Consider the following 25035-nt stretch of genomic DNA (forward strand, 5'->3'; position numbering starts at 1 on the left):
CTTTTTCCAAGAAATGTGACGTGAACTTTATTTTTTTCTTAAATTATCGTGTTGGGTCTGATTTTTTTATTTTGGAAGAAATAATTGCTTGAAATCAAACTCTATATAATGACATCCAACACTTGGAAATTTGAGAGTTGAGTATTGACCCCGGTGAATGTTCCAAAAGACTAGGAAAGAGCAACAATGAACCGCCATTAGCTCCCAAGCCGTGTAATTGTATTTCCCACCAGAATTTCGGATCCTCATTCGTTGTTTTACTGGTCCTTGTTCTTGTTCCTCCACTCAGTCTTTCCTATTTTCTATTACCCAATTGAACACAAAGCTATTCCATTCGTTTTGTCCAGTCCCCGACCCACTATCTTTGATCCTTCTCAGAAATGTCACTGAAACTTCCCTTTCTGAAAAGTGCTTTTCCTACGCGATTTCCTGCGCTGCTTGTCTATGAACTTTGAAGTACATACGTTGTGCAACATCTATATATATATATATATATATGTGTATGTTTGATCCTGTAAGGAGATAGTTTAATAAAAAGGTGAAAGAAAGGTAATGATTTTTTTTTTGGGTCAAGAAAAAACGGGAATGATGGAGAGTTATTTGCAAGAGTTCGGGGAAGTGAAGGCAAAGCATTCGTCTGAAGAAACGTTACAGAAATGGAGAAACCTTTGCAGCGTTGTCAAGAACCCGAAACGAAGGTTTCGCTTCACTGCCAACATTACCAAGCGTAGCGAGGCTGCTGCTATGCGCCGTACCAATCAGGTTTTTGTTTCTTATCTCTGCTGTGCCATTCTTCAGAGGGATGGACCCATGAATTTTCAAATCGGCGGGCTAAATTTACCCTTAAGTACAAACCTATTAAGAAAATTTGGTGGGTTTTTGTAGATTTTAAGGCTTAGACAATACATTGTAGGAACTAAAAACCAGAAGAAACATTTAGTTCAGCCCAAGCCCACACTCAACACCTTCACTCATAGCTGAAAACCCCATTTAAGATCCTAAAACGTTATAGCCCAGGTTAGTAAGAAAATTCATGCTGGGCTAAATGTTATTTTAGGCTGAGAAAAAATATAAGCCCCCCTGGCTGTAGCCCAGGTTAGGTTGTACTAAGGTCCGTGCCTTGTTCTTCTCCTTACAAGTGCCTTATCCTTATGTGCTCCCAGTGTATATTATATATTAATAATATGCTATGCAAATAAGGGCTTATAACTCAAGTGATCACGAACCTTTGTCCCTATATCTGAGGTTATCATGTTCGATTCTCTTCTTTAATATCGCTTATATAAATACACAAAAATAAAAATAATATGGTATGCTATTTTTTGAATAAAGAGAACAGAACAGGGCTGTTTGATTAGCTGTAGTACATACTCTGCATTCAAGGAATCGGGTTACTAAACAAATTATGAAACCGGAAGTATCAATACGATTACATAAGGAATGAGAAATATAGCATGCATGCTCTATATAAAAAGGTCAAACGCGTCTTGGTTGGAGATGCTGTGAACTTGATATTCTTGAAAAATAAGGTCAACCCAATTTTTTTAATTTGCACCCAAAAAAAAAAAAAAAAAGGGGTAGTTGACAGAATTGGATTTCGGTCATTCAAATCAAATGGTCAGTTTTCAGGTGGTGCAATTTTTATTATCTTCTTTGGTGGTCACAACAAATATGTTTGAATTTTGAATCCTCTGCCGCCTTATTGACACAATTGACTGAATGTTATGGAACTTCTAGATCACGTTCAACCTTATCTGTTATCTTGGAGAAATCTCTCAGTGCTTAATGCAGTAATTTGTGATTAGAAATCACTATTGCCATTGGTTATTATGGGTGTCTTGCTGTAGTTCGTAGGGGTGCTATCGGTTCAAAATCATCCTTTTATCTCATCTTTCAATTTCCTTTTGCTCAAATTTTCGACCGGTCTAATGCCATAGTAGGTGACTGCTACATGGTGTTGTGCTTAGTATATAGACTTGGTGTTGGGAGAATGAGATATAAGTTGCCATGTGGGAACTTAGAATACACTTGGTGATAGGAGAACAGAAATTTGCAATACCGGGGTGTGTTTCGTCCTCACCTCAAGAGATGACGAAGGTGCTCAGATTACATTTTTCAACTTCAAATTCTTTACTTATTTATTGATTACTTTGTGGTTTGAATTTTGCAGGAGAAATTGAGGATTGCTGTTTTGGTTTCTAAAGCTGCATTTCAATTTATTCAAGGTCAGTCTCTTCGGCATTAAGTTAAACATTATCATACATACTACAAGGTGGTTCATGCTTATTCTAAATGCCTAATGTCTGCAGGTGTGCAACCAAGTGACTACGTTGTACCTCAGGAAGTTACAGACGCAGGTTTTCAGATTTGTGCTGATGAATTGGGATCCATTGTTGAAGGCCATGATGTAAAGAAGCTGACATTTCATGGTGGGGTAGCTGGTATTGCAGAAAAACTCTCCACGTCAGTAAAAGATGGGCTTAATACCGAATCCGATTTGCAGACTCGCAGACAAGAGATTTATGGAATTAACAAATTTACAGAGAGTGAACAACGGGGCTTTTGGATATTTGTTTGGGAAGCCCTTCAGGATATGACTCTTATGATCCTCGGAGTATGTGCTTTCGTGTCTTTGATAGTTGGGATAGCAACGGAAGGATGGCCTATTGGTGCCCATGATGGCCTTGGAATTGTTGCAAGTATCTTGTTGGTTGTGCTTGTCACAGCAACAAGTGATTATCGACAATCGTTACAGTTCAAGGACTTGGACAAGGAGAAAAAGAAGATTGTCATCCAAGTTACAAGAAATGGATACAGGCAGAAAATGTCCATTTATGATTTACTACCTGGTGATATTGTGCACCTTTCTATTGGTGACCAAGTGCCTGCAGATGGGCTATTTGTTTCAGGGTTTTCTGTGTTAATTGATGAATCAAGTTTAACTGGTGAGAGTGAGCCTATAATGGTAACTGCTGAAAACCCCTTTCTTCTTTCTGGTACCAAGGTCCAAGATGGATCTGGCAAGATGATGGTTACCACGGTTGGGATGAGAACCCAATGGGGTAAGTTGATGGCAACTCTGAGTGAAGGTGGAGATGATGAAACACCATTGCAGGTGAAGTTGAATGGAGTGGCAACCATTATTGGGAAGATAGGCCTTTTCTTCGCCGTTGTGACTTTTGCAGTAATGATGCAAGGATTGTTTAGTCATAAACTGTCTGAGGGGACACACTGGAGCTGGACTGGAGATGATGCAAGGCAAATGTTGGAATTCTTTGCTGTTGCAGTTACAATTGTTGTTGTTGCTGTCCCAGAAGGGCTGCCACTGGCTGTGACATTGAGCCTTGCCTTTGCCATGAAGAAGATGATGAACGATAAAGCACTTGTTCGTCATCTGGCGGCTTGTGAGACTATGGGATCAGCCACAAATATTTGCAGTGACAAAACTGGGACACTCACAACCAACCGCATGACTGTTGTAAAATCATGCATTTGCATGAATGTCAAGGAGGTGAGCAAACCCAGTGAAGCATCTAGCTTGTTCTCTGATCTACCAGAGTCTGCTAAGAAACTTTTGCTGCAATCAATATTTAATAACACTGGTGGAGACGTTGTGGTTAACAAAGAGGGAAAGCATGAGATATTGGGAACACCTACAGACACTGCTCTATTGGAGTTTGGCTTGTCACTTGGTGGAAATTTCCAAACAGAGAGACAAGCTTCTAAACTTGTTAAAGTTGAGCCATTCAACTCAACAAAGAAACGGATGGGGGTAATCCTGGAGCTTCCTGAGGGAGGTCTGCGAGCACACACCAAAGGTGCCTCAGAAATAGTTTTGGCCAGCTGCGAAAAGGTGATCAATACAAATGGCGAAATTGTTCCCCTTGATGAAGCATCCATCAACCATCTCGAAGTTACTATTAAGCAATTTGCTTGTGAGGCCCTTCGAACTCTATGTCTTGCCTACGTGGAACTAGAAAATGGGTTCTCTCCTCAGAATCCTATTCCTGTTTCTGGTTATACTTGTATAGGAATTGTGGGAATTAAAGATCCTGTTCGTCCCGGTGTCAAGGAGTCCGTTGCAATTTGCCGTTCGGCTGGTATCACAGTAAGAATGGTTACAGGAGACAATATAAATACTGCAAAGGCTATAGCAAGGGAATGTGGGATTCTCACTGATGATGGCATAGCCATTGAAGGCCCAGAGTTCAGGGAGAAGAACCAGGAAGAACTGCTTTCACTCATTCCTAAAATTCAGGTATTATCTCCATTTCCTTTTGAGTCACACAACCAGTTGGGTTTGCTTCTTACTGAGTAAGGTTTACGAATCTGTGAGACTGAAATTTGAGTTCCTCTGTAGGTGATGGCTCGATCCTCACCTCTGGACAAGCATACACTGGTGAAGCACTTGCGGACCACATTCGATGAAGTCGTTGCTGTGACCGGTGATGGAACAAATGATGCCCCAGCACTTCATGAGGCTGATATTGGACTAGCCATGGGCATTGCTGGAACTGAGGTGAGTATATATAACTTTGCAGTATAATGCTTTGTATGATAGATATCTTCGCTTTTGTTGGTGTTTCTTAATCATGAAGAAAGCGTTACAGAACAGACCTTTAGCTAATCGTACTCCCCTTCTTTCAGGTGGCTAAAGAGAGTGCTGATGTTCTAATCCTGGATGATAATTTCTCCACAATTGTGACAGTGGCAAAATGGGGACGTTCAGTTTACATAAACATTCAAAAATTTGTGCAGTTCCAGCTGACAGTTAATATAGTTGCTTTGATTGTTAACTTCTCCTCAGCTTGTTTAACAGGTTAGCATGCTCACATTTGATTTGTTGCCCACTTCTGTTATCAACTTCGACTTCCCATTCTTCTCATCATAGAAATCATTTCTCACTTCTGCTTGTGCTTTTGCACAAATTATTGTTCTTCAGGGAGTGCTCCCCTCACAGCTGTTCAGCTGTTGTGGGTCAACATGATCATGGACACACTAGGAGCACTGGCACTTGCAACTGAGCCTCCAAATGATGACTTGATGAAGCGTCCGCCGGTCGGAAAGAGACAGAACTTTATCACTAATGTAATGTGGAGGAATATTTTAGGGCAGTCTTTATATCAGTTTACAGTGATATGGCTTCTTCAGGCAAAAGGAACAGCAATGTTTGGTCTTGACGGACCAGATGCTCATGTGATCCTCAACACTCTCATTTTCAACACATTCGTCTTTTGTCAGGTAATCTTTTTCTAAAAGGTCTCATACTAATTCATGATAATTCAAAATTTTACCCTCTTGGATGTTTACTGCTACACAAAATGTGACCTGGTTCTGGTTTGCAGGTTTTTAACGAGATAAGCTCCCGTGAGATGGAGGAAATAAATGTGTTCAAGGGCATATTGGATAACTACGTCTTCGTCGGAGTCCTCAGCTCTACAGTTCTGTTCCAAATCATAATTGTTGAGTTCCTGGGAAAATTTGCAAGCACAGCACCCCTCACATTGGCACAATGGTTCATCACTGTATTCGTTGGATTTTTAGGGGATGCCAATTGCTGTTGGTCTAAAGAAGATTCCTGTTTGAACTACAAAAAAGTAGGGGTTGGATTTTTCTGTTTCTTTGTTAAGGAAAACAAAAAAATTGAGGGAGTTTAGAAGCCTAAATTTGGAAACAGATCTCTTAAATTCCCCATCCTGCAAAGGTGCATGAGATGATGAACCATTATTGGTTTGGTTGTTGTCTATAAGCTAATGAATAGAATTAGCTCACAGTAGCTATTCTACCCAAGCCAAAGTCTCCTGTTTAACTAAATCCAATTGAATTCAAGTTTTACATGGTGAACACAAGGTTGATCTCCTGTATCTTGGCAAGTCCTGTAATTCCTCAGACTGTATTTTCTTATCTTTATGTAACTAGTTTTCTGCTCTGGCAATGATTTCTTTAATCTTTTTGTGTAATTCTCTTTTCTCTGCACTACCTACTTGTGAATCGTCTCTCAGAGAAAAACTTAGCTGTCCCAGTACCCATTGTTCCTATAGTCATCACGAACACAAGAGTGGAGAAGATTACAGATTCATCCCTAAAGTGTAGTAATGCCATTTTCCCATGAACAAAGTTCCAATGCTGCTTCTCTAGTCAGTAAAGCAAGATACAGAAATAAACACAAAAGTCTTTCCGCCTAAAGGAATCTCTCAAGATTGCATGGCATTGGTATCATCTTTATCGCCTTCCTCACTGAACATGTAGCGACTCTGATACTCCATCAAGTATTGTGTTGATCTCTTCACATCCAAAAACAGATGGTAAACTAGGGTAAAATCCTCCATCTCCACAATATTTCGCTTCCGCTTTTGACATGCCAACAATGAAGCTGTTATGAGATGGATAGCATACCTCAAGAGTGCATAGACACCAATCTTGGTCAACAAATGCTTTGCCTTTTCAAACATCTTAACTTCTTCTTGGCATCGATGTCCATAATCTTACAAATTTCATCCTCTGTATAAGGCCGGGTGGTAATAATAAGCAGGCAATCAAGGAGATCAATGGGAATCCCATGGGGGGATTTGTAATTTGTGCCTCTGATTGTTGTGATCCCTCTGTTGGTAGCAACAACTAACAACTAATATTGGAGCCATCTCATTCTCCAAAGCACGATTCAAGAATGAAAAGCACTCAATGTCAAGCATGCACACCTCATCGATGAAGAGGATGCCTGGCACAATCTCTGCCTGCCTTCCATTCTTCCCTCCACTCTGCTACTTTTGTGTCAATTTGTTCTTTCACTTCTGAACGGATTTCACCAGTATCACCCGTAACGAGAGCCAGAAATCCCTGTGTCCTGGAAGAGATTGATATAATAATCAGAAAATGAAATATCAGATTAATCCACAGCCAATACTGTGTCTAAAAGAGAAGGATTGCAATGGATACATTTTAAGTTTTTCTATTTAAACCTTGCACTTCTCTTTGTTCACCTCATATTCTAAGTTCACCCCAACTTTTAAATTCAAATTTTCACAATTTCTAAAAAACCTCACTATCTTTCCAGACTAACCCTAAATACACACCAAGCAGAAATAAAAATGAAAAAACTCATCAACCTCACACCCCACATCCCACTATCAAATGAACCAACAAGCTCTTTCCAATTTTCAATGCGATCTCGATATGGACTATACCAATCAAATGCTTGGAAGTTGGAATGATTATGTCTAATCAAATGTTTACAGATTTGGACCCCTACACGGACCAACATTCATCATTCTTGGCGCACAAAACATGGTAAAGACTTTGAATCTCTACCAACAACATGTTTACTGTAGATTTTCAGATCAGTTAGAGGAAACGAACAAGTAATTTTTACATGACTGCTGGTAGGATAGCCAGGTACAGCACAAGCACGAGATGGACTGTGCTCAGAAAGATGAGCCGCGACTATTATTTTTTTGGGAAATAGCAGAGCAGTGGGCTCTGTTTTATGTAACAAAGAGTTGTTGGCTATCCTTATATGGCTTTTTATTTAACCACAACAAAAATTACTTGCTTAATTTGAAGAAGTGTGGTGGTGTGTGTGGAGTTTGTATATAGATGTACTAGGGTTAAATATTAAGTTGGATGACCTTTTTTGTCTTTCTACACAACATAGATCCAAATTCGTATTGAGGAGTTGAGTTTAATCCTTGGGTCTAATCCAAGTCCTATGACTTTTGTGTCACATAGAATTATATTCTTTTTAAAATATTTTTTTAATGTAATTTTTTAATATTTTATTTTTAAAATCAGTTTTTGTTCCAATGTTGCCCCTTATAACTTGAATCGGGCAATAATCATTTATGTCATATTGCCTATTGCATAGGTATATATATGTTTTTCATATTTTCAACAATGTGTAGTAGTATTTTATGTACCTTTTATTTTATAGGTAACATACAATTTTATTTTGTCTATTTTTTGTATCTGACTTATAAGTAGTCTTCTAATTTATGTTCCTAACTTATATGTAACATAATTTATCACTAAGTATTTTTTGTTGAGAATAATAACACTATTTACCTGTATGTCAAGTGCATAATTTAATATGGGTGATTGTCTGATCGATTGGTATAATTTGTGGGTCTTTACCTTTTATTGATTAAATTGTATTTTATCCATATATTAGGAATATTATTAAAGAAAAAATTCAAAATTTAAATTCTGGAATTCAACTACAAGGAAATAATGCATTAAATTTATATTTTTCAATGTGTTTTCTTTATTTACCTAAAAGGGTAAAATCGACACAACAAAAAAAGTAATAAATGTCAAAGAACCTACATCTAAAACCAAAAACACGAGGACTAAACCCAATGATAGCTAATCATTTTAGACCTAGATCTAAGAAGTCCTAAAACTTAAAAGCTTAATAATTTAAGTATTAGAGTGAACAAAGAAAAGTATAGAGTTTAAATAAAAAAACTCTACATTTTATAGAGAAACCATAAATAAATAAATAATGACTAAAGCAGGCAAAGCCGCAAAGTTATCATGCTACTAATTCCAAAATTTAAAAAGCTTATAGATTGATAAATATCTTGAAATTCCCTAAAGCATTAAGATTTTTACATGCATGTGTGTGTATGAAAGAAGGCATCTATACTTATCACATCAAAGCTTAACAACCAGAAAAACTAAACGTTCGATAATAGAGAAAAGAGATATAGAGATAGAGACGGAGACGAAGAGAAGAAGAAGCATGAGAGAGAGAGAGAGAGAGAGAGATGAGAGATGGAGACAATGGAGAGAAGAAAGAGAAAAAATTTAAAGAGAGAGAGAGAGAGGCATGACAGAGGGAAGAAAGGGAGAGCAATGCAATTGTCCACAGAAAACAATTTTTTATATTACTTATGGAAGAGTGTTACATGCGTCTAGCAAGTGTGGAAATACTTGCTTTTGAGCGATTGTTAATAGCATTCCTCATCCCCTTTATATATTGATTGGAAAGAGGAAAAAAAAAAACAGAGAGGTATTGGGCTTGGGTTTGCAGCAGGTAATGTCTCACTAACAAGCAAACAAAAACACAGAGGTATTAGCTTAGGTTTGCAGCATTAGTCATATATATATGGGCTTGAGGGCCGGGCTAGGCTTTCATGAGCTCAAATACGCCGAGTCAATGGTCAGGCTGGACTTTAGACACTTTAGTCTAAGCTCACCTACTGAACAACTGGTTGGGCAGGTCCATAGCCCACAATGGGCGGGCCGAGTTTTTCTCAATAGACCAAGCCAAATGATGACCCCTAATTAACCCAACAACGATGACATTTTAGTAATTATCACAACTTCTAACCCAATTCTATATGATTTAGTAAACAACTCAATAGAATCCAGAATCCAACTCTTCTCAATCTATATGGTTTAGAAAACAACTTCAATACGAATTTGAAATCTAATTCTCCTCAATCCAACTCCTCTTCAATTCAATTCAATTTATCCTAAATTCGATTACGGATTAATAAACTAACGAGGTCTAGCTCAATGGAAAAGGACCTTGACTTGTAAACTAGAGATCTCTGGTTCAAACCCCCATAACATCTTAATTGTGTATGTGTGTGTGAGAAACCCAGTTTAGACTATAGTTTAACTATCGCTTGTTAAAATAAATATGGTAGTGAGCTCAAATTTAAATGGATGACAGGGTGGCATCATTTTGGTGAAGAAATGTGGTGCTATATAATTGAATTAGATTTTTTTTTTTCTTATGATTTAGACAATTGCTTGTATATAAAGAAAAAAAATTATTTTCACCCAATAAAAAAGAAAAAAAAATTATAGCCGAATTTTATTTCAACCATAATTGCAAATATAAAAAAATAAAAGAATTGTATTTCAACCTGTACATGCAATACTAACCCTGTTTGTCACAAATTGGTCATTTCTTGGCTAGTTATTCTTTACATTCAGGCTCATGTTTTCAATCTAGTCTTCCTCCATAGAAACCTTCCCAGTTTCATACATATGATACATCCAAATTGGTTCAAGCAATTCCTTTGCACTTCGCAGATTTTCCCTTCTATCTTCTTGGCTTTCTTCTTCCATTTCTCTCTCTATCTGAGGGTAAAGGTCTTGAAGAGAAGCCAACATCATATCACCCCACTCTTTCTCATCTTGCCTGAATACCTTCAGGCATACAAAGCGTACAAGTCCGGAAACCAACCTGAAATTCTTCTTTTCCAGCCCAACTATGGCGGCAACCAAGAAAACCACTCCAAAAACATCCCGTATGCTGAGGTTTCCTTTCAACAATATGACAATCATGTCAAGAAGTTTCTTAAAAGCAGGAAACTCCTCTGGTTCAGAATCTCCATCTTCTTCTGGCCTAACTTCACCTATTTCGGAGACCTCAATCTTAGCTAAAATCAAGTGCCATGATGGAAAGTGGAGTCTATTGCGATCAGCTGCAGTTATTTCTATTGCCTCTCCCTTAATCTGTTTCATAATCTGGCCAGATCCTAATGCCAAAACCAAGTCAGGAAGCCAAGACTTTACTCCTGTCACCATATGCGCAACGTAGTTAGAGCCCAAGTACAATTCAATCGAGATGATTAAGTCAAGCAGATAGTTCGCAATATCAGAAGCTTTTGTGAGAAATGGTGAAGCTTCTGTAACATCTTTAAGAGCTAGATTAAGTAACTTGGCTGCATAGGTGAAGGAGCTCTTCAAACAGAGAATCATATCCTTCAAATCTTCCTCCTCAAATTGAAACTGCTCCCGAGATTGTCGCTCCAAAGTAGATGTGACGCATTGTATATAACCTGATGTGAACTTTAAGCACCTGCCCTGATTTTGAGGAACAAAACCTATTGTAGCAGCATCAACCACGAACCTTAGGACTGCAGTAAGCATCTTCACCTTGTTTGATAACTTCTTTGGTTCAGTATAGACACATCCTGCATATATTTATGAATAATATTCAATAATAGCACAGGCAAAAGTACATATAATCAGTACCTGTGAGAAGCAATGAAAAAAGTTATTTATGGAGGAACAAGGTGGATATGCATATGGTTGGAGATTATAATTTACATCTTTCGCAGTCCCATTGTTTTTTAATTTTTGGCCATTGCAGTCCCACTGTTAAAATTTAGACAATGTTCCAGAAAGACCCGAAGCTTGCACAAATAACAACTAAGTTGCCCAATGTGTAACTGTCTGGGATAAACACCAGAGAGGCTTCCTACTTAACAGTGTAAGTCTCTTCAACTTATGTGATCTGTGCCCTTGTGCCCTGTCCATAATTACTTACCACCATCACTTGGACTGGAGGCATCAATCTGAGGTCCTCTCTGTCTTTTTTCACGACGAGTGGACGACCTATTGCTAGCATGCTTAGATTCTGGAGAAATATTTCCAGACCCTCCAGATTCACCTGCTCCAAATAGCCTCTCTGTACAGTTAAGCAGGTGATCCAATGCCTGTTCCAACTCTGTCTGCAGAAAAAGAAAACAGAAGCAAGACTTTAGACAGTGAAATCGTGTCAGATAGATTACTTCAGCTGCAAAGCAATTATCTTCTTTGGTCTGTACAAAGTTTAGGAAGATTGAGAACAAGCCCTAATATGAATATCAATTATGTAACAGTATACAGTACAGAAGCATCTCTCCAATTCAAAATAAGAAATCTGATATAAACTGAACAAATTACAGTTGGTTAATCATGAATAGAAATACAAAATAATGACTGGTTAAGTTTCAAATATGAGTGAATGTTAAGACAGCAATAAGATCGTAATCTAGGAAGAAAAGAAAAGAAAACTTCAAAATAACACATGAAACAAAGTGAGACAGTATCACATGTGAGAGAAACTCCAGTTTTGATATGTTCAGCAATTAAGATATGAGCAGAAAAACAGCTGAGAGAGATAGCACTTGCCTCCAAACTAGACCTTGTGGATTCAGTCCTATGATCCTTTTGAAGAGACATATGCAGAGCAAGATCTGTATATGCCAAAACCAGAGATGTGTCCATATATTCACAATGCATGCACTGCACAATGCTGACCTCAGACAAGACCTTTAAGGATAGAAATAACGATTCTAGAACTTGAGATCCCAATATAGATTTCTGAGCGTTGACAGATACAAGCAAGTCTCTAATTTGCCAGGCTATTCCTACTGCAATTGAATAATCATTCTCAAAATTGGTTTGCTTTTTCCCACCGACATTTTTCCATCGAGCTGAAATTTTACTAGAGGACTTTGATTTCTTCCTTTTTGCAGAGAAAACACTCAGCTTTGGTATTTCATTGCCAAATTTAATATGGCAACGGTATGCAGCTTTCTGCAGGAAGGCTGTTAGAGCTTCAAGCATGCCATCAACCCCATCACAAGAGAGCAACAACTTGTGAGCAGACCTCACTTGAGCTTGCCTCTCCGCATTTGTGGATAAACCACTACAATTTGTGACCTGGTGCATGCATTCATCAAGAAGTCCAGTCACATCATCTGGAGAGACAGCTGAAACAATGTTGAATACAGAAGACTGAGCACGCCCAGTAGCCGCAGCAGCAAACAAGCACTTCAGTTTTTCACCATCAAAGAACTCTTTAAGAGCATTCTTGAAAAATGGCTCGCTGGCTAGGGTATTACAAAGGTTGGCAGCCGCAAGAAGTAAACCCTCAACTCGATCTTCATCCAGATTATTAGGCAGCAAGACCAAAGTAACCAATACTCTAACAAGTTCCACCAAAGACTTATGAGATGCCCCTTGGGACACAGCAAACTCACAAAACCTTGCTCCAGCCATCGGAGACCTTTTAACAAGTGTCACACAGCGATTGCATGCTGCTTCAACAGACACTTTCGAGGGAAAATATGATGGCATAAGCAGTCCTGTGATTTTCTGAGCGACTTGAGGTTGATCATTTGCAAGGGTAGATAATAATACATCTAACTTGACCATCTGTTGAAAGATCAAATGAAGTAGACAAACCAACTAATGTCAAGAAAGGCAACAGAAATAATAACAGCTTATACAAAGGATTCTGAGGGCATTCTGTACCTTATGGAACTGGAAATTTCGAATATCTCTTACAAGAAGAAGGAGATCTGCCATGGCAACTCTTATTGATAGGACATTGTCCATCATCAAATGCCCCAATCTGGGTAGAAGCACATTGAGAATTTGATGACATTGGGGATTTCCAAACAAATACATAATACCATTTATTGTGGAAAGTCTAACCTCGTGCCATACATCATGTGACATATCATCAAAAATCTTAGTAATTAACTTTGTGATGGTGGGCAAAGGGATGATTTCCCAAAAGAGACGAAGGACGCGACAAGAACCTTCCACCGCAACCACTCTCACCTCAGGACAGTCGTCGGCCAGTAATCTCTCCAACAGAAAGAACTGCTTATGAAGCAACGAATCTTTCACCTCTTTTGTGGAATCAGGATCTTCAAGAGGGAACAAGTCCAGAATCAAATGCAGCGCATTTTGACGAACATTAGAATTCGCAACCTACCACCAACCAATCATTTAAATACATCAAAAGCAGAGTCTTTGGCAATTGGCATTACAAACTTATTAACAAGAAAGTACCTGCAGAGAGCGAAATATCACAGGCTCAGAGAGCTGGAAAAGAAGCTTCTCAACACCAGCAGTGGTCCTCTGGTTTATAAACCCTCCCAAAACCCTTCTAATTGAAGCAGCCAAAGCTCCAGAACTGGCATGTATTGCACCCTCAATCAAACCCTGCAAAAAACCATTTTCAATTTCACTTCTTGAGTCCCCCTCCAAAACTTTCCAAGCCCGAAACAGAACATCCCCATAAGCCTCTAGCATCGACTTTCGTCCAAACGGAACCTGAGACCGAATCATTGCTAACACTTCCTTCAACAGCTGCGAACTCAAACCGAACAGAAAAGCAAGGAACTTCTTCCCCTCCTCTGTCTTTAGATACAGAGGCGAAATCACACACCGGATTAACAACTGCTTCAAGTCTTCAATGCTATCATCCTCGAAATCGAAGCACGCAAATGCCTCGCGGAGCGCATAGACTCTGTGGACATCCGCCTTCTTCTTCAGAGTCAGAGATCGAGACAGCAAGAAAGGGAGCGACTGAGATATCAGAGATTCTCGCCCCGGAAACTCCTTCTTCCACCATTGCTCGCACAAACTCGCTATCTCCGATACCAGCACTGAATCCGACTCCAAAATGATCAAATTTTCGTGCAGAGCTTGAACTCCGGGCAACAAATCCAATGGCGAGAACGCATTTTGGGGATGCGAAACGCATAGTTGCGTGATAAAAGCTAAAACTTGAAGCTCGGAAAGAAGCTGCTGCTTTTCCCGGTCAGGATTCGGGTCGGGATCGTCTCGTTGGGGTTCGGACCGGGTCTTGGACCTCCGAGATGACCTCCGGAGGCGCTTGGTGGGAGGAGAGCGTGGGGAACTATGCCTAGGGTTCGGGTTGGAGTTAGGGTCTAGAAGGTTCTGGAAGGATTGGATGGTTTGGGAAATGGAGTTGCAGAGAGAGAGAGGGAGAGAGGAGGAGAGGTCGGAGGAAGGATTGATGGCGTGAATTAGGGTTTTGAGAGCGGGCTTTGAGGATTTTAGGGTTTGCTTTGTGGCTGAGCTCAGAAATTCGTCGGCTGAGGATCGGAGAGAAGAGCGAAGCCGCTTCTCCATGGCCAGAGTTTTACGAATCGAAGCGTTTTCTTTATTTTCAGAAATGAGAACTGAGAAGACGAGGGGAGACCGTTGCCTTCGATTTTCGGATGAACTGGGGAAGAGAAGTCACCGTCTGTGATTAAAATCAATCTGACAAACAAATGAGGACGCAATACACATAATACTCAGGGTGTAACGACTTGTCTGTTATTTACATTAGAAACTAGACTGGTGCCGCTTAAATCCTTTCAATTTTCAAATGGGATTTTGGCGCTGAGGCATTGGCGAAAACGAACCGGGCTCCTTAAATTGGAGACTAGGATGTTTCTCGGGCATACACACCCAAAACATTTGATCACCACACCCAGTATGTAGAAATAAGGTTGCAAAACTTCTAATTTTCCCCTCTAGGTTTAGTAATTAAAACATTAAAAATCAAGCAACCATGACTTAGTTCTTTATACACAAATTGCCATTTGACATGTGTGAGTAAATTTTTATTTTGAAGTTTTAATCAGTCATTTATTTTTTCAGTCATACTGCGATTTGTAGGTAAGGAATCGAGCAGCGTTCCTTTATTTTTACTTTTACTTCTTTTTATTTTTTATTTATTTATAATCATCATATCATATGTAGAGCTAAAATAAAAAATTGCAATTTTATTTGGTTGGTGGATGCAACTCAACTTCACAACTTTTTGCTGCTAATTGATGATATAAAAACTTGGTTTATGTCTTTGCTCAAGCAATCAGACAGATTGGATTCCTTTTGCTAATAAAGTGTTGTGCAGCAGGGATTGGTACCAACTAAAGTTGGCCTTCCAACTCAGGATACAATGTGCTTTATGAGGCACCATCACTCCAACCGTTGAGTTTAAGGAGCTTGTAAGCCTTGGTGGGAGCAATGGGAATGGGGTGATGGAAAATCAATTGGGTTCAGCTTGTTTCCTATGGGTTTGCCTCTTCCAAAACCAAGAGAGAGGAGAAAATACACATTACATGCCCATACTCTTTTGTCTTTTTTATTTATAGAACTTTTCGTATTGAGAGGGGCGATAATATACTAAATTCTTACACACTGAACGGATGATAGAACTCGAACCCAGGACCTCGCCTAAATAAGTAATTACTCCAAACCACTACACTTGTGCACTCGTTGCCTTTTTTGGGTAAAAGAAAAAGTGTATACTGAATTATATTTGTGCAACTTAATGTTAATATGCCATCTTAGGCCTAGCTAGGTGAAAGTAACTTTTGGCTCGCCCTCTAATACCATGCTCCCAAGATGGTAATGTAATGTCCAACATTTTTCTTTTTTCTTTCTACCCTTTGGTTCCCAGGTCATTTTCTCTTCTTAAAAGGAGTGAAATGTTGTTTTCATGCCATAAACCAACAAGATCCGTCTGTATGATGTGGATGTAAAGCGTGGTCCTTTTATATTTATGAGCATCCTAGACTGCAATTCTGCAAATATGGTGTCCAAATTACATAAACCATCTTAATGTGGTAAAAAACCACATAATGGAAGTTCATTTTTGCACTAATATGGAAAAACCAAGTAGCTTTTCCCCCTGCATTATTGGTTTTGAGAGCCTATTCTCAATAACAAATCACTAATCACACAAAACCACAGTTTAGTTTTAATTGAAATTTGTAATTTTTGAGGTCTGTTTGGGCAGAACAGAATCCAAGACAAGTCTTTAGACCAAATACATTTGGCTTTGTGGGTACAGTCTGTGTACCCCAATTCTGCAGAAGATTAAACAGAAGGCTTCTTTGTTTCTGGGGCGAAGTTGAAATGTACCCAACCTAGGATTAAATAGAGGTACTGAAAATGAAGATAAAAACGTAGTAGCCAAAACCCTAGTGGTAAAATGAAACATAGACTTTAAACTGACCAATTATGCTTTCATTGATTTGGTTGGTTCTCCTTCCCCTGAGGCTTCTTGACCAGAAGATGAGTGTGTCCCAAATATGCATCACTTCTCACCCTTTCTTCTTCTTCATTTTTTTGGGTACAATTATAATCTTATTTTCTGGATCAGAGGGAGCAGAGAGGTGTGGGCCTTGTGGCTCCTCCTGAGAAAGAGCTACACAATACACAATTATAATATCTAAAGTGTTCTGGAGGAAGTAAGTATGGCTACTGCTTCAGGCTAAATTACAATAGTGTACTGTGCCAGACTGGCCTATGAACCCTAAGAAGGCATGTGGATGGGTGGAGCCTCTGACACCATTTTGCCATGAATCTCATGCCCCAATCCCACCACCCCCACCCCAAAACAAGGGTCCTTTGGTTCGTAATTATGGTTCAATTGGGTCCTACACCATCAGTGAAAGGGTGCAGTGCAGAAATCAGCATTTGCATTTGCTGGTGGAAAGCAATATTGGCCCTCCATGGTTGAATGAAATTGCTCATGGTCCTCACTTAACTAATCTGCAAAACCAATCTCAAGCCATTCATCTAGAACCTCAAAAAAGCCTACCCTTTATTCAAATCATTTAGTTATGCAGATTTCTTGTTGTTAAATAATAGCCGACACGATGTTAAAAGAGTACTTATCCTCACATTCACGGTAAAAGTTTGATTCTTAATCTTTCACTAGGACCTTGAATTAAAAGAGAGAGAAAAAAAAGAGCCATCCCAAAGTACAGTCTTAACAGCGAAAGGAAGTATTTTCCTATTCATCAAAGAAGTTTCCCACTCATCAAAAGGGAAACACAACATTCCCAGCAAATATAATCACACTCACCTTTTTATAACTTTCAATGGCCCAAATGCAACACAGATATATCAAATCAAACAAAAACAATTCTTCATTCCTCATGGCTTTCAGCCTTTTGAAAGACAGATAGGAAGCATCCCAAGCGCCCCCATAAAAGTAGGGTTAGCAAGTGATGTATAAGTACATAAATAAATGTTCACTTTCATGAAACATAGAAATAATTAAATAATAACAAGAAAAAATTACACCAAAATTGAAAGAAAGAAAGAAAAAAGTGGGTGAGCAATAGTGGCACTATGACAGCAAATATTACTAAAGATTTACTATAGACAAAAGGGTCATCAATGGCCTTCTACCACTCTCTTGGCCTTCGAATTCATTCCCTTCTTAATGGCTTTGGACATCAGTCAGCTTCTTAACTTCTTACTGTAGGCTAAAGTAGTACTTGTCCTCTTTTATTTATTTACTTTCCCTTTTTCTCTATCCTCTTGGTTGTCACCAGCTGAAACCTTTTGTTTGGTATTGGAAATTGGAACTCCAATCATCAAATTCCAAATCATATATACCATAAATTGGTAGATAACACACACTCATTAGACCTATAAACCCCATCTAATACCAAGAATCATTTTTTCAGTTGTAAAATCTCTATAATCCAATAAAAAAATTGCCCCAAATCAACCCTTTGCTGAAGAGAATCTGCTAACTATGGCCTGTGATTTTTCTTTGTTGGACAACTGTGATCAGAGTCGCTGAAGGTAAGCCTTCTCTTAGTCCCAACTGAATTTTCAAGCACATCCATTGAGCTTGGATGGATTGCTAACACACTAGGGGAAATTGAAAACTTGGGTGGTGTCTTATCTTTTCTTTCCACCATTTCCTGCATATGATTATAATAGGAAAATATATGTTCCTGTTGCAATGGTAACATACTTAAGATTAATGAACAGTAACAAGTGGCAGAGACACAAATCAATGAACAAATTACAATTAGTAGACTCACATAATTTTCTTGGGACTGCAAGAATGAGACCACACTCATCTTAAGCTCCAGCATTTTTCTAGTTAACTGACCATCAGATGCTGCTAAAACTGCGGCTGCTGCGATGATAGACGGCCGAGTATCCATTAAATCAATCTCTGCATTAGAGGAAGGAGATTGATTAGGAAATATAACAAACTAAGCAGATTTAATTAGATTGGGAATTTGGGATATTATAATGTTATGGATTACCTTTTGCCATTGCCACAATGAGTCTTATAGCATCAGAGAATAGTCCTTTGGGTCTAGATTCAGCACAGAATTTATTGATGAAGTAATGCAGATAAGCAAAAGGAGTGATTGAACCCAATTTCCATTCCAATGTGTTCAAGACCAATAGCTCCATTCTCCGAATCACCTTGCTTTCAAAGTTATAATCTTGGACTTGGAACTCTGATAAAGCTGGCACTTTACATTCTTCCATCTTAGCTGCCAAGGATAAACATGCCACTGATAATAGTCGAATAGCCCACAATTTCCCATCCTATATGAAAACCAATAAAATCCAAATATTATTACCATACCATAGTCAAACATTAAAAAATGAAAAAAAAGAAAAGAAACCCATTGATCAAAACATGATGAATGTTGGGTTACTTACATCAATGGATCGCTTTGAAAGAAACCCATCAAAGTAAGTGACAGACAAATAAACTGTTTGAAATTGGAACCCAAAATTTCCTCCTGTCTACAAAATCAAAATAGAGAATGCACAAACATTCAGGGACCGAATCGAGAATAAAAAAGAGAGAGAAACAAGAATCTGGAAAAGTTAAGAGCTTTAGGAGAGTAACATGCATTGAAAATCCATTCAATCGAATCCAAGCGAGCAGTTTTCAACCAGCATATGTCAGAGGCAGAGCAATCAGTAAAGGGTACAAAGCCTTTGGATCCAAAGCAACGAGCTTCTCTGCGGACCAAGTTCTCAACATACTCATCTTCATCCACAGAAACAAAACATGGGTCTGAATCTGTGCAAGTGTTTGATTCAACTTCCAATTGATTCAAGCAAGTTTGATCTTCATGGCAGAGGAGGCTGGAGAGAGAGAACGAAGAAGTGTCTGCAGAGTCCCTCATTCTCCTCAGTCTCTCTGTACATCTATCTATGATGGAAGAAATAACAATCAACAATTTAAAACTGTCAACAGGGCGTGCATATTCACAGTATACATTAAGCAACTGCTAAATCCACGGTGATGAAATTGTGCAAAATGTTTAGAGAGAGAGAGAGAGAGAGAGAGAGGACGACTAAAGAAAGTAGAATGTGGGGAGTGAGAAGGAAAAGTGGCGGTTTTGGTGCCGCCAAAATGACCGGATGAGATATAGAGGGGAGTTAAATTAGCGGTTAGGAAGTTTAGTGGGTATAGTCTACCACCACTACACAGTATACTGTAGTTATATACTGGTAGGAGTCCTATGATTTCTCATTCTCTCCAAATTTTAGGAGATTCTGGTTTTAAACTCCAATTTGGTTTTATGGAAGTCAAAATTTCTTATTCAATAATGGCACTTCAGAGACCAAAATTAAAATTGCTTTAGGTTATGTCAAAGGATCAACTCCATATTTCATAAAATATTAAGAAATAAAAAGGATCACATCCATATATTTGGGTGGGAGCTCTAAGTCACGTGAGATAGGTCAATTGGTCATTGTGCCCGTCTCCTTGCACCCAAGTTGAATCTCCTTCCTTGTAGATTAATGCAGTTTTGACTATTGCATTTTCAATCTGTCATTAGAATTTGGAGTTAGCCCAAAATGGTGAGGAAGAGTTGAGTAATGAGTGAGGATTGCGATATGTCTAGGGTTTGAATCAAAAAATATAACATATGTTACATGTTTTATTTATAATTCAAGTTTTATAACACGTTATATATTTTAATATAAACGGTACTTGTCATGTGTAGAGAACTCTCCATTTTTATTTCTTTTTTTCTTTTTTCTCAAAGAGGTGGGTTGAAATAGAAATTAAGATGATAATATAGGGAAAAAAAATCCATATCTTGACTTGCATGCACTTATCTTGGTCATGTCCTTTGTGTTTTTCCAAAGTCTCCCTTTTTTTAATGGGTTATGCAAACTAATCATTTTATGAAGAAACCCAAAATATAAATAGAGACTATTTCTTACCTTTGGTATACTACTTTTGGGGTACGTACTTACCCTTAAATTTTGGACAGCTGTAGGATGGGAAGCTTTGTCCTATCTGATTAAAAGGGTCTCGTTTGGCCCTTTGGTCCTATGGTTCATCATCATCGACAGTTCTTCTTTCTCTGAGTGCCTTCTTCTTTTCTTTCAAGGGAGGGTCCAAAGGGATGCAGAATGACAGAATGTATGTCGTTGGTGTTTAGGTATGAAGTTGGACATGTAGAACCAAAAAAAAAGAAGTAAATAATAATAATAATAACTGAAGTTAAGCATTATAGATCCTAATGGTAGATTGCTCTTCTTTTTTTCTTCTTTTTTTCTTTTTCGTTCAATAAACTTATTGTACCAAAAAGAATGCTCTTTTTTCGCTTAACTTGTGAATCGAAAATAGAAAGAAGAAAGGAAGAAATAAAACACACACACACCTTGTACCTTACTTGTTTGTACCAGCTGGAATTATTGTCTGCCTTTGTTGTGTAATGTCATGCCAAATTATTGCCATGGTACACCACATATTTCCAATATATATTCCAAAGGAAAGGAAAAAAAAAGGCATATTTGTGAAGACATTATTATGAATTGGTAAGTAAATTTTGCTCATTTGCTTTGTCCACACCATGGCATCTATTGTTTTATTGATTGGCTTGTTTTCCTTCATTTCCACAAGGCTCCATTTGTAATGATTGCTTATGTATTCCATAAGGAAGTATGTTCTGATAGCTTTCCTCATTATAAAAAATTAATTAGGAAAACTTTTTTTTTTTTTGGGTCTGAACTACAAGGTGGTCTAGATGGGCCCCAAGTATAGGTGACACCTTAAACCTTAACCACAACCTGCACTAATCCCCGCACACCGGATCGGCGTAAAGGATAAAGTCTTGACCAAAGTAGTGACTCCATACGAGGCGAGGGATCGAACCCCTGACCTTTTCTTAAGGAATGAGAGTGCCGAACCACTCACACCAACCACCTTGGTTTAGGAAAACATTTTTAAGTTGATCATAAGTTCAATATTCAAAGAGAAAAAAAAAAAAAACCCCAAACTATTTTTTTTTCCTTTCTCTAAATAATTTAGTAAATATTTTTGTATTTATTCTTAAAATTCATGGAGAAGGTAAATTCTATGAACATATGTATTTGTATTCGTATAAGCACACGAGTTTGAAAGAATGATGGTCCAAACATGATGACAACAATTTTAATAACTTTTCATCTTTGGGGTTTTCCTACTTTTTGTCCCTTTTGTTAAGGATGCTTTTAATTAATCACTGATTCTCTCTCTACACTTAGGATTTGATGAACCATTTGCAACTTTATTTGCAAAAGGTTTCTGACTAAACAATTGGGTTTTGTTTAGGGTCTTAGCATTATTTAACTTCTAATATATTAAAACTTAAAGGCATATTTGTCTATATCAACATTACATGGCTTTCAAATCTAATTTCTATCACCGGAAAAAGAAAAAAACACGGTATAACTTTTTAGGGCATATTTTCTTATTAGGAATGGGGAAAATCATGAATCAGAGAATTTTTAGATGAGGGAATCAAAATATTGGAATTGACTAGGCTCTTAGTTGATTCCATTCCCGATTTTGAGAGTATCTGATTATGGATTTTAAGGTGAAACTCACATAATTTTTTATTCCTTATGTGTTGTAAATGCGAGGAAGTTAGGAATTGAAATAATTCCAATACCAATGTCTTAGTAAACACAGAAGAATCAGAAATTAGAATCATTCTAATAACCATTCTTAATAAGTAAACATGCCATTAATTTGTGAAAATTCATATGTTTTGTTGCACCTATCTTTTTATAAGTAATAAATTGTTTTTGGTAACAAAATGTCTATAAGTGAAATTAATTATTAGTTAGCCAGGCAACACTAAGTATGGCCAAAAGGCAAAAGCTGAAGTGAGTTATTTTACAAGTGTAAGGTTATGATGGGCATGCATTTCTTTTAGAAGGAAAACTGCAGGGTAAGCTTAGCTCTAAAGCAAAAATGATAAATGACGCAAGATCCAAAATCTGGTCTGTCAGTAAAATTGGTTAAAATGCAACTTGATAATTAGATGAGAATATTAATCCAGTCTCACCAAATAAATAGCTCAAATCCTATCTCCCTCGATATAAAAACGGAATGGTAATATTTTCCTCCTAGAGACCTTACATGTCAAGTTGCGAGAATATAAATTGGGATTATATACGAATGCTGTTCATCTTCCATATAAATTTGAAAAAAACACAATCCTAGAGCGTGTTCTTTCATACTAAAAAAGAAGGCATTTGATAAAACAATCATGGAACTTGAGAAAAAAAAACTACAATTGATGGAATGGCCAATGAAGAGGTGCTTGAGAAATTGGGCAATCTGGTAAAAAAAAGGGAAGCCATAGAGAGAAAGCTATCAACAACCTAGCTTGGGCAGGGATGGAGTCAAAATCTCTTCTTTCATTATATGATGGGAAAACCAGAAGTTACTATTTTCAAGGTGAGAAGAAAGAGAGCATTGCTGTCTTTTTTTTCCTTTCAAATTTACACGGTGGGTGGGAAGATAAAGTAGATGAGGAAATAAGACAATTGGTGAAAATAGCAGCACACTTATGCATTCAAATATGATTGCACTGAATCAAATATACTTCATCAACATAATTTGTTAAGTTGTATGACAAAATAACATTTCAAAAGTTTTTTTGTTTGTCAAACAATTTAACATGTTATATATGTTATGCGAAAGCATTCGTGTTTGAGTATGTAAGTTAAGATTAAGAGTAGAATTCAAATATAAAAGGATATATAACTATTGAATTGGTGATACAAGACTGAGCTTAAAAGTTGATTATATGAAGATAAGTATAGGAGCATGTTCAAAAAGGTTACATTATCCAATTAATAAAAGCCCAGCTCTAAGACCAAGTTTTTGACCCTTTTAATTTTCACATCATCACCATACAAAACTTTATCACTTTGAATTGAAATACATGTATAGAAACTCAAATTTTGGTTTGGGCCACAATTAGAAAATAGAGTAGAGGGGGCTTAAGAAAATAAATAAAGATTGAAGAAGGGCACACGTGAATAAAAATTATAATTGCAGAGGGAGGAGCGTCTTCACGTGTGGAAAAGCTGGACCACTCCAGTCAGTGGTGGCAGCATGAAGAAGAAGAAGACGCTCCTCTGAGGACCTCATCTATCCAAAGTTGCCACCCACTCATAATACAATATGATCGATAATAATCAAATCAATAATAAATAAATAAATAAATAAAAATGTTTATATATATAAAATATAATATTACTACTTGCATTTTGCAAGGTGGCTGGCAGCAAACTTGGGTCTTGGTTATAGGGCAGGGCAGGAAGGGAACCTTTGACTCTGCAAAAATCTGCAAGCCCAAGATGGTCAGCAACTAGCTTTGACCGTTTATGATTTGTTGCTCTTTGTTGTTGTTTTTGCATTGCTTACAGATGCAGGCTAGGTGGGGAAAATCATGGTTCCAAGACCAGGGTTTTTCACCATCAAATTGCGAGTTCTTTTGTTTCTTTATTATTATCATTCCTTCTTACGTCTAGTAATTTAATACTCCCTGATCAAAAGGACGAAATTGCCCTGCAATGCAATGAGTGGAAAACATTTTTGTGGGCAAAGAGACAACCATGTAACCAAGGTCGGTTCTGAGATTTTGAGTGTCCTGTGTGAAACTTAAATTGAGATACTCTTTCCATCATTTGACATGAAAACACTATATATAAAAAATACAATAAATTGATGTCAAAAAACAATGAGACTAATGAACACAACTATTTTTCAAGACACATGCATAGTTTAATAGAAAAGTACGATAATGTTGTTTGGTTGGTCATCTTGTGAGGTGCACCACTTGCACACCTTGAGGGTTGGCCCCTGCATGTAGCATCCATCAAATACCATCTGACACTTTAGTTAGTAATGTAACATTTAAGACCGAAAAACTTTATACAAAAAGCTCTAAAGGCCGGTTTTGTTTGCGGATTACATATTTAGAAATGAGTATGAGATTTCATCCATATGTGGTAAGTACATTCTTGCATAAGATTTCAATGCCCGTTACATGAGTACGTGATACTCATGAAGGCGGAGTTTGAAGCCATGCCCCTTTGAGTATGCAACTCTCATGCTTGGGATTGCATTTGGTAATGATTTTTACTCCTTGTATGAGATTGTTGTTGCATCTTTACACCTTAAAAGAGGGAAATAGCTTGCATGCCACATGTTATGCTGTCCCTCTCTCCATCTATATGCTTCCTGAGGTATGCAACTTTCACGAAAGTGCTTTTTGCAGTAAGCCTTGCCTGCTGCAGGCCCAAAATCATTTTCTCAATGAAACTGCAATATCTGGCTCTGGCCCTTACTAATAAATACATTTCAAGTTTCTTCTGAACAAAGACTCTTCTCCTCCTTGGCGCTCGTTTATTCTCACTTCTTGC

The 25035-nt window shown here is 37.8% G+C and overlaps 3 protein-coding genes across 5 annotated transcripts; 1 reads left to right on the forward strand and 2 right to left on the reverse strand.

Moving 5' to 3' along the window:
* Positions 1-132: 132 nt before the first annotated feature.
* Positions 133-5790, forward strand: ACA2 (calcium ATPase 2). The gene is given in 8 exon segments (XM_008239801.3): positions 133-762; positions 2171-2225; positions 2310-4258; positions 4361-4519; positions 4648-4819; positions 4943-5241; positions 5346-5543; positions 5545-5790. Coding segments are annotated over 8 exon segments (3084 nt in total). The 5' UTR covers positions 133-552; the 3' UTR covers positions 5587-5790.
* Positions 5791-9790: 4000 nt separating this feature from the next.
* Positions 9791-14815, reverse strand: HEB1 (ARM repeat superfamily protein). 2 transcript variants are annotated; one of them, XM_089044060.1, is made up of 5 exons: positions 13585-14815; positions 13039-13503; positions 11911-12939; positions 11285-11468; positions 9791-10928 (listed from the first exon to the last, which is right to left on the reverse strand). In XM_089044060.1, the coding sequence occupies exons 1-5, from the start codon at positions 14671-14673 to the stop codon at positions 9958-9960; spliced, it is 3738 nt and encodes a 1245-aa protein (XP_088900186.1). In that variant the 5' UTR covers positions 14674-14815; the 3' UTR covers positions 9791-9957. The 2 variants fall into 2 exon arrangements, with proteins under 2 accessions (XP_088900186.1, XP_088900187.1); XM_089044061.1 differs by having other exon boundaries at positions 11285-11464; positions 11907-12939.
* A 2631-nt stretch (positions 14816-17446) lies between these two features.
* CYCD5;1 (cyclin d5;1) lies at positions 17447-19714 on the reverse strand. 2 transcript variants are annotated; one of them, XM_008239987.3, is made up of 5 exons: positions 19221-19714; positions 19024-19110; positions 18615-18906; positions 18384-18520; positions 17447-18293 (listed from the first exon to the last, which is right to left on the reverse strand). In XM_008239987.3, exons 1-5 carry the CDS (start codon positions 19497-19499, stop codon positions 18087-18089), a joined length of 1002 nt encoding a protein of 333 aa, XP_008238209.2. In that variant the 5' UTR covers positions 19500-19714; the 3' UTR covers positions 17447-18086. The 2 variants fall into 2 exon arrangements, with proteins under 2 accessions (XP_008238209.2, XP_088900151.1); XM_089044025.1 differs by lacking the exon at positions 19024-19110 and having other exon boundaries at positions 19221-19708.
* Positions 19715-25035: the final 5321 nt, after the last annotated feature.

The sequence above is a fragment of the Prunus mume genome, linkage group LG1, assembly GCF_029339155.1.
Source record: "Prunus mume cultivar Tortuosa linkage group LG1, ASM2933915v1, whole genome shotgun sequence".
Classification (NCBI taxonomy): Eukaryota; Viridiplantae; Streptophyta; class Magnoliopsida; order Rosales; family Rosaceae; genus Prunus; species Prunus mume.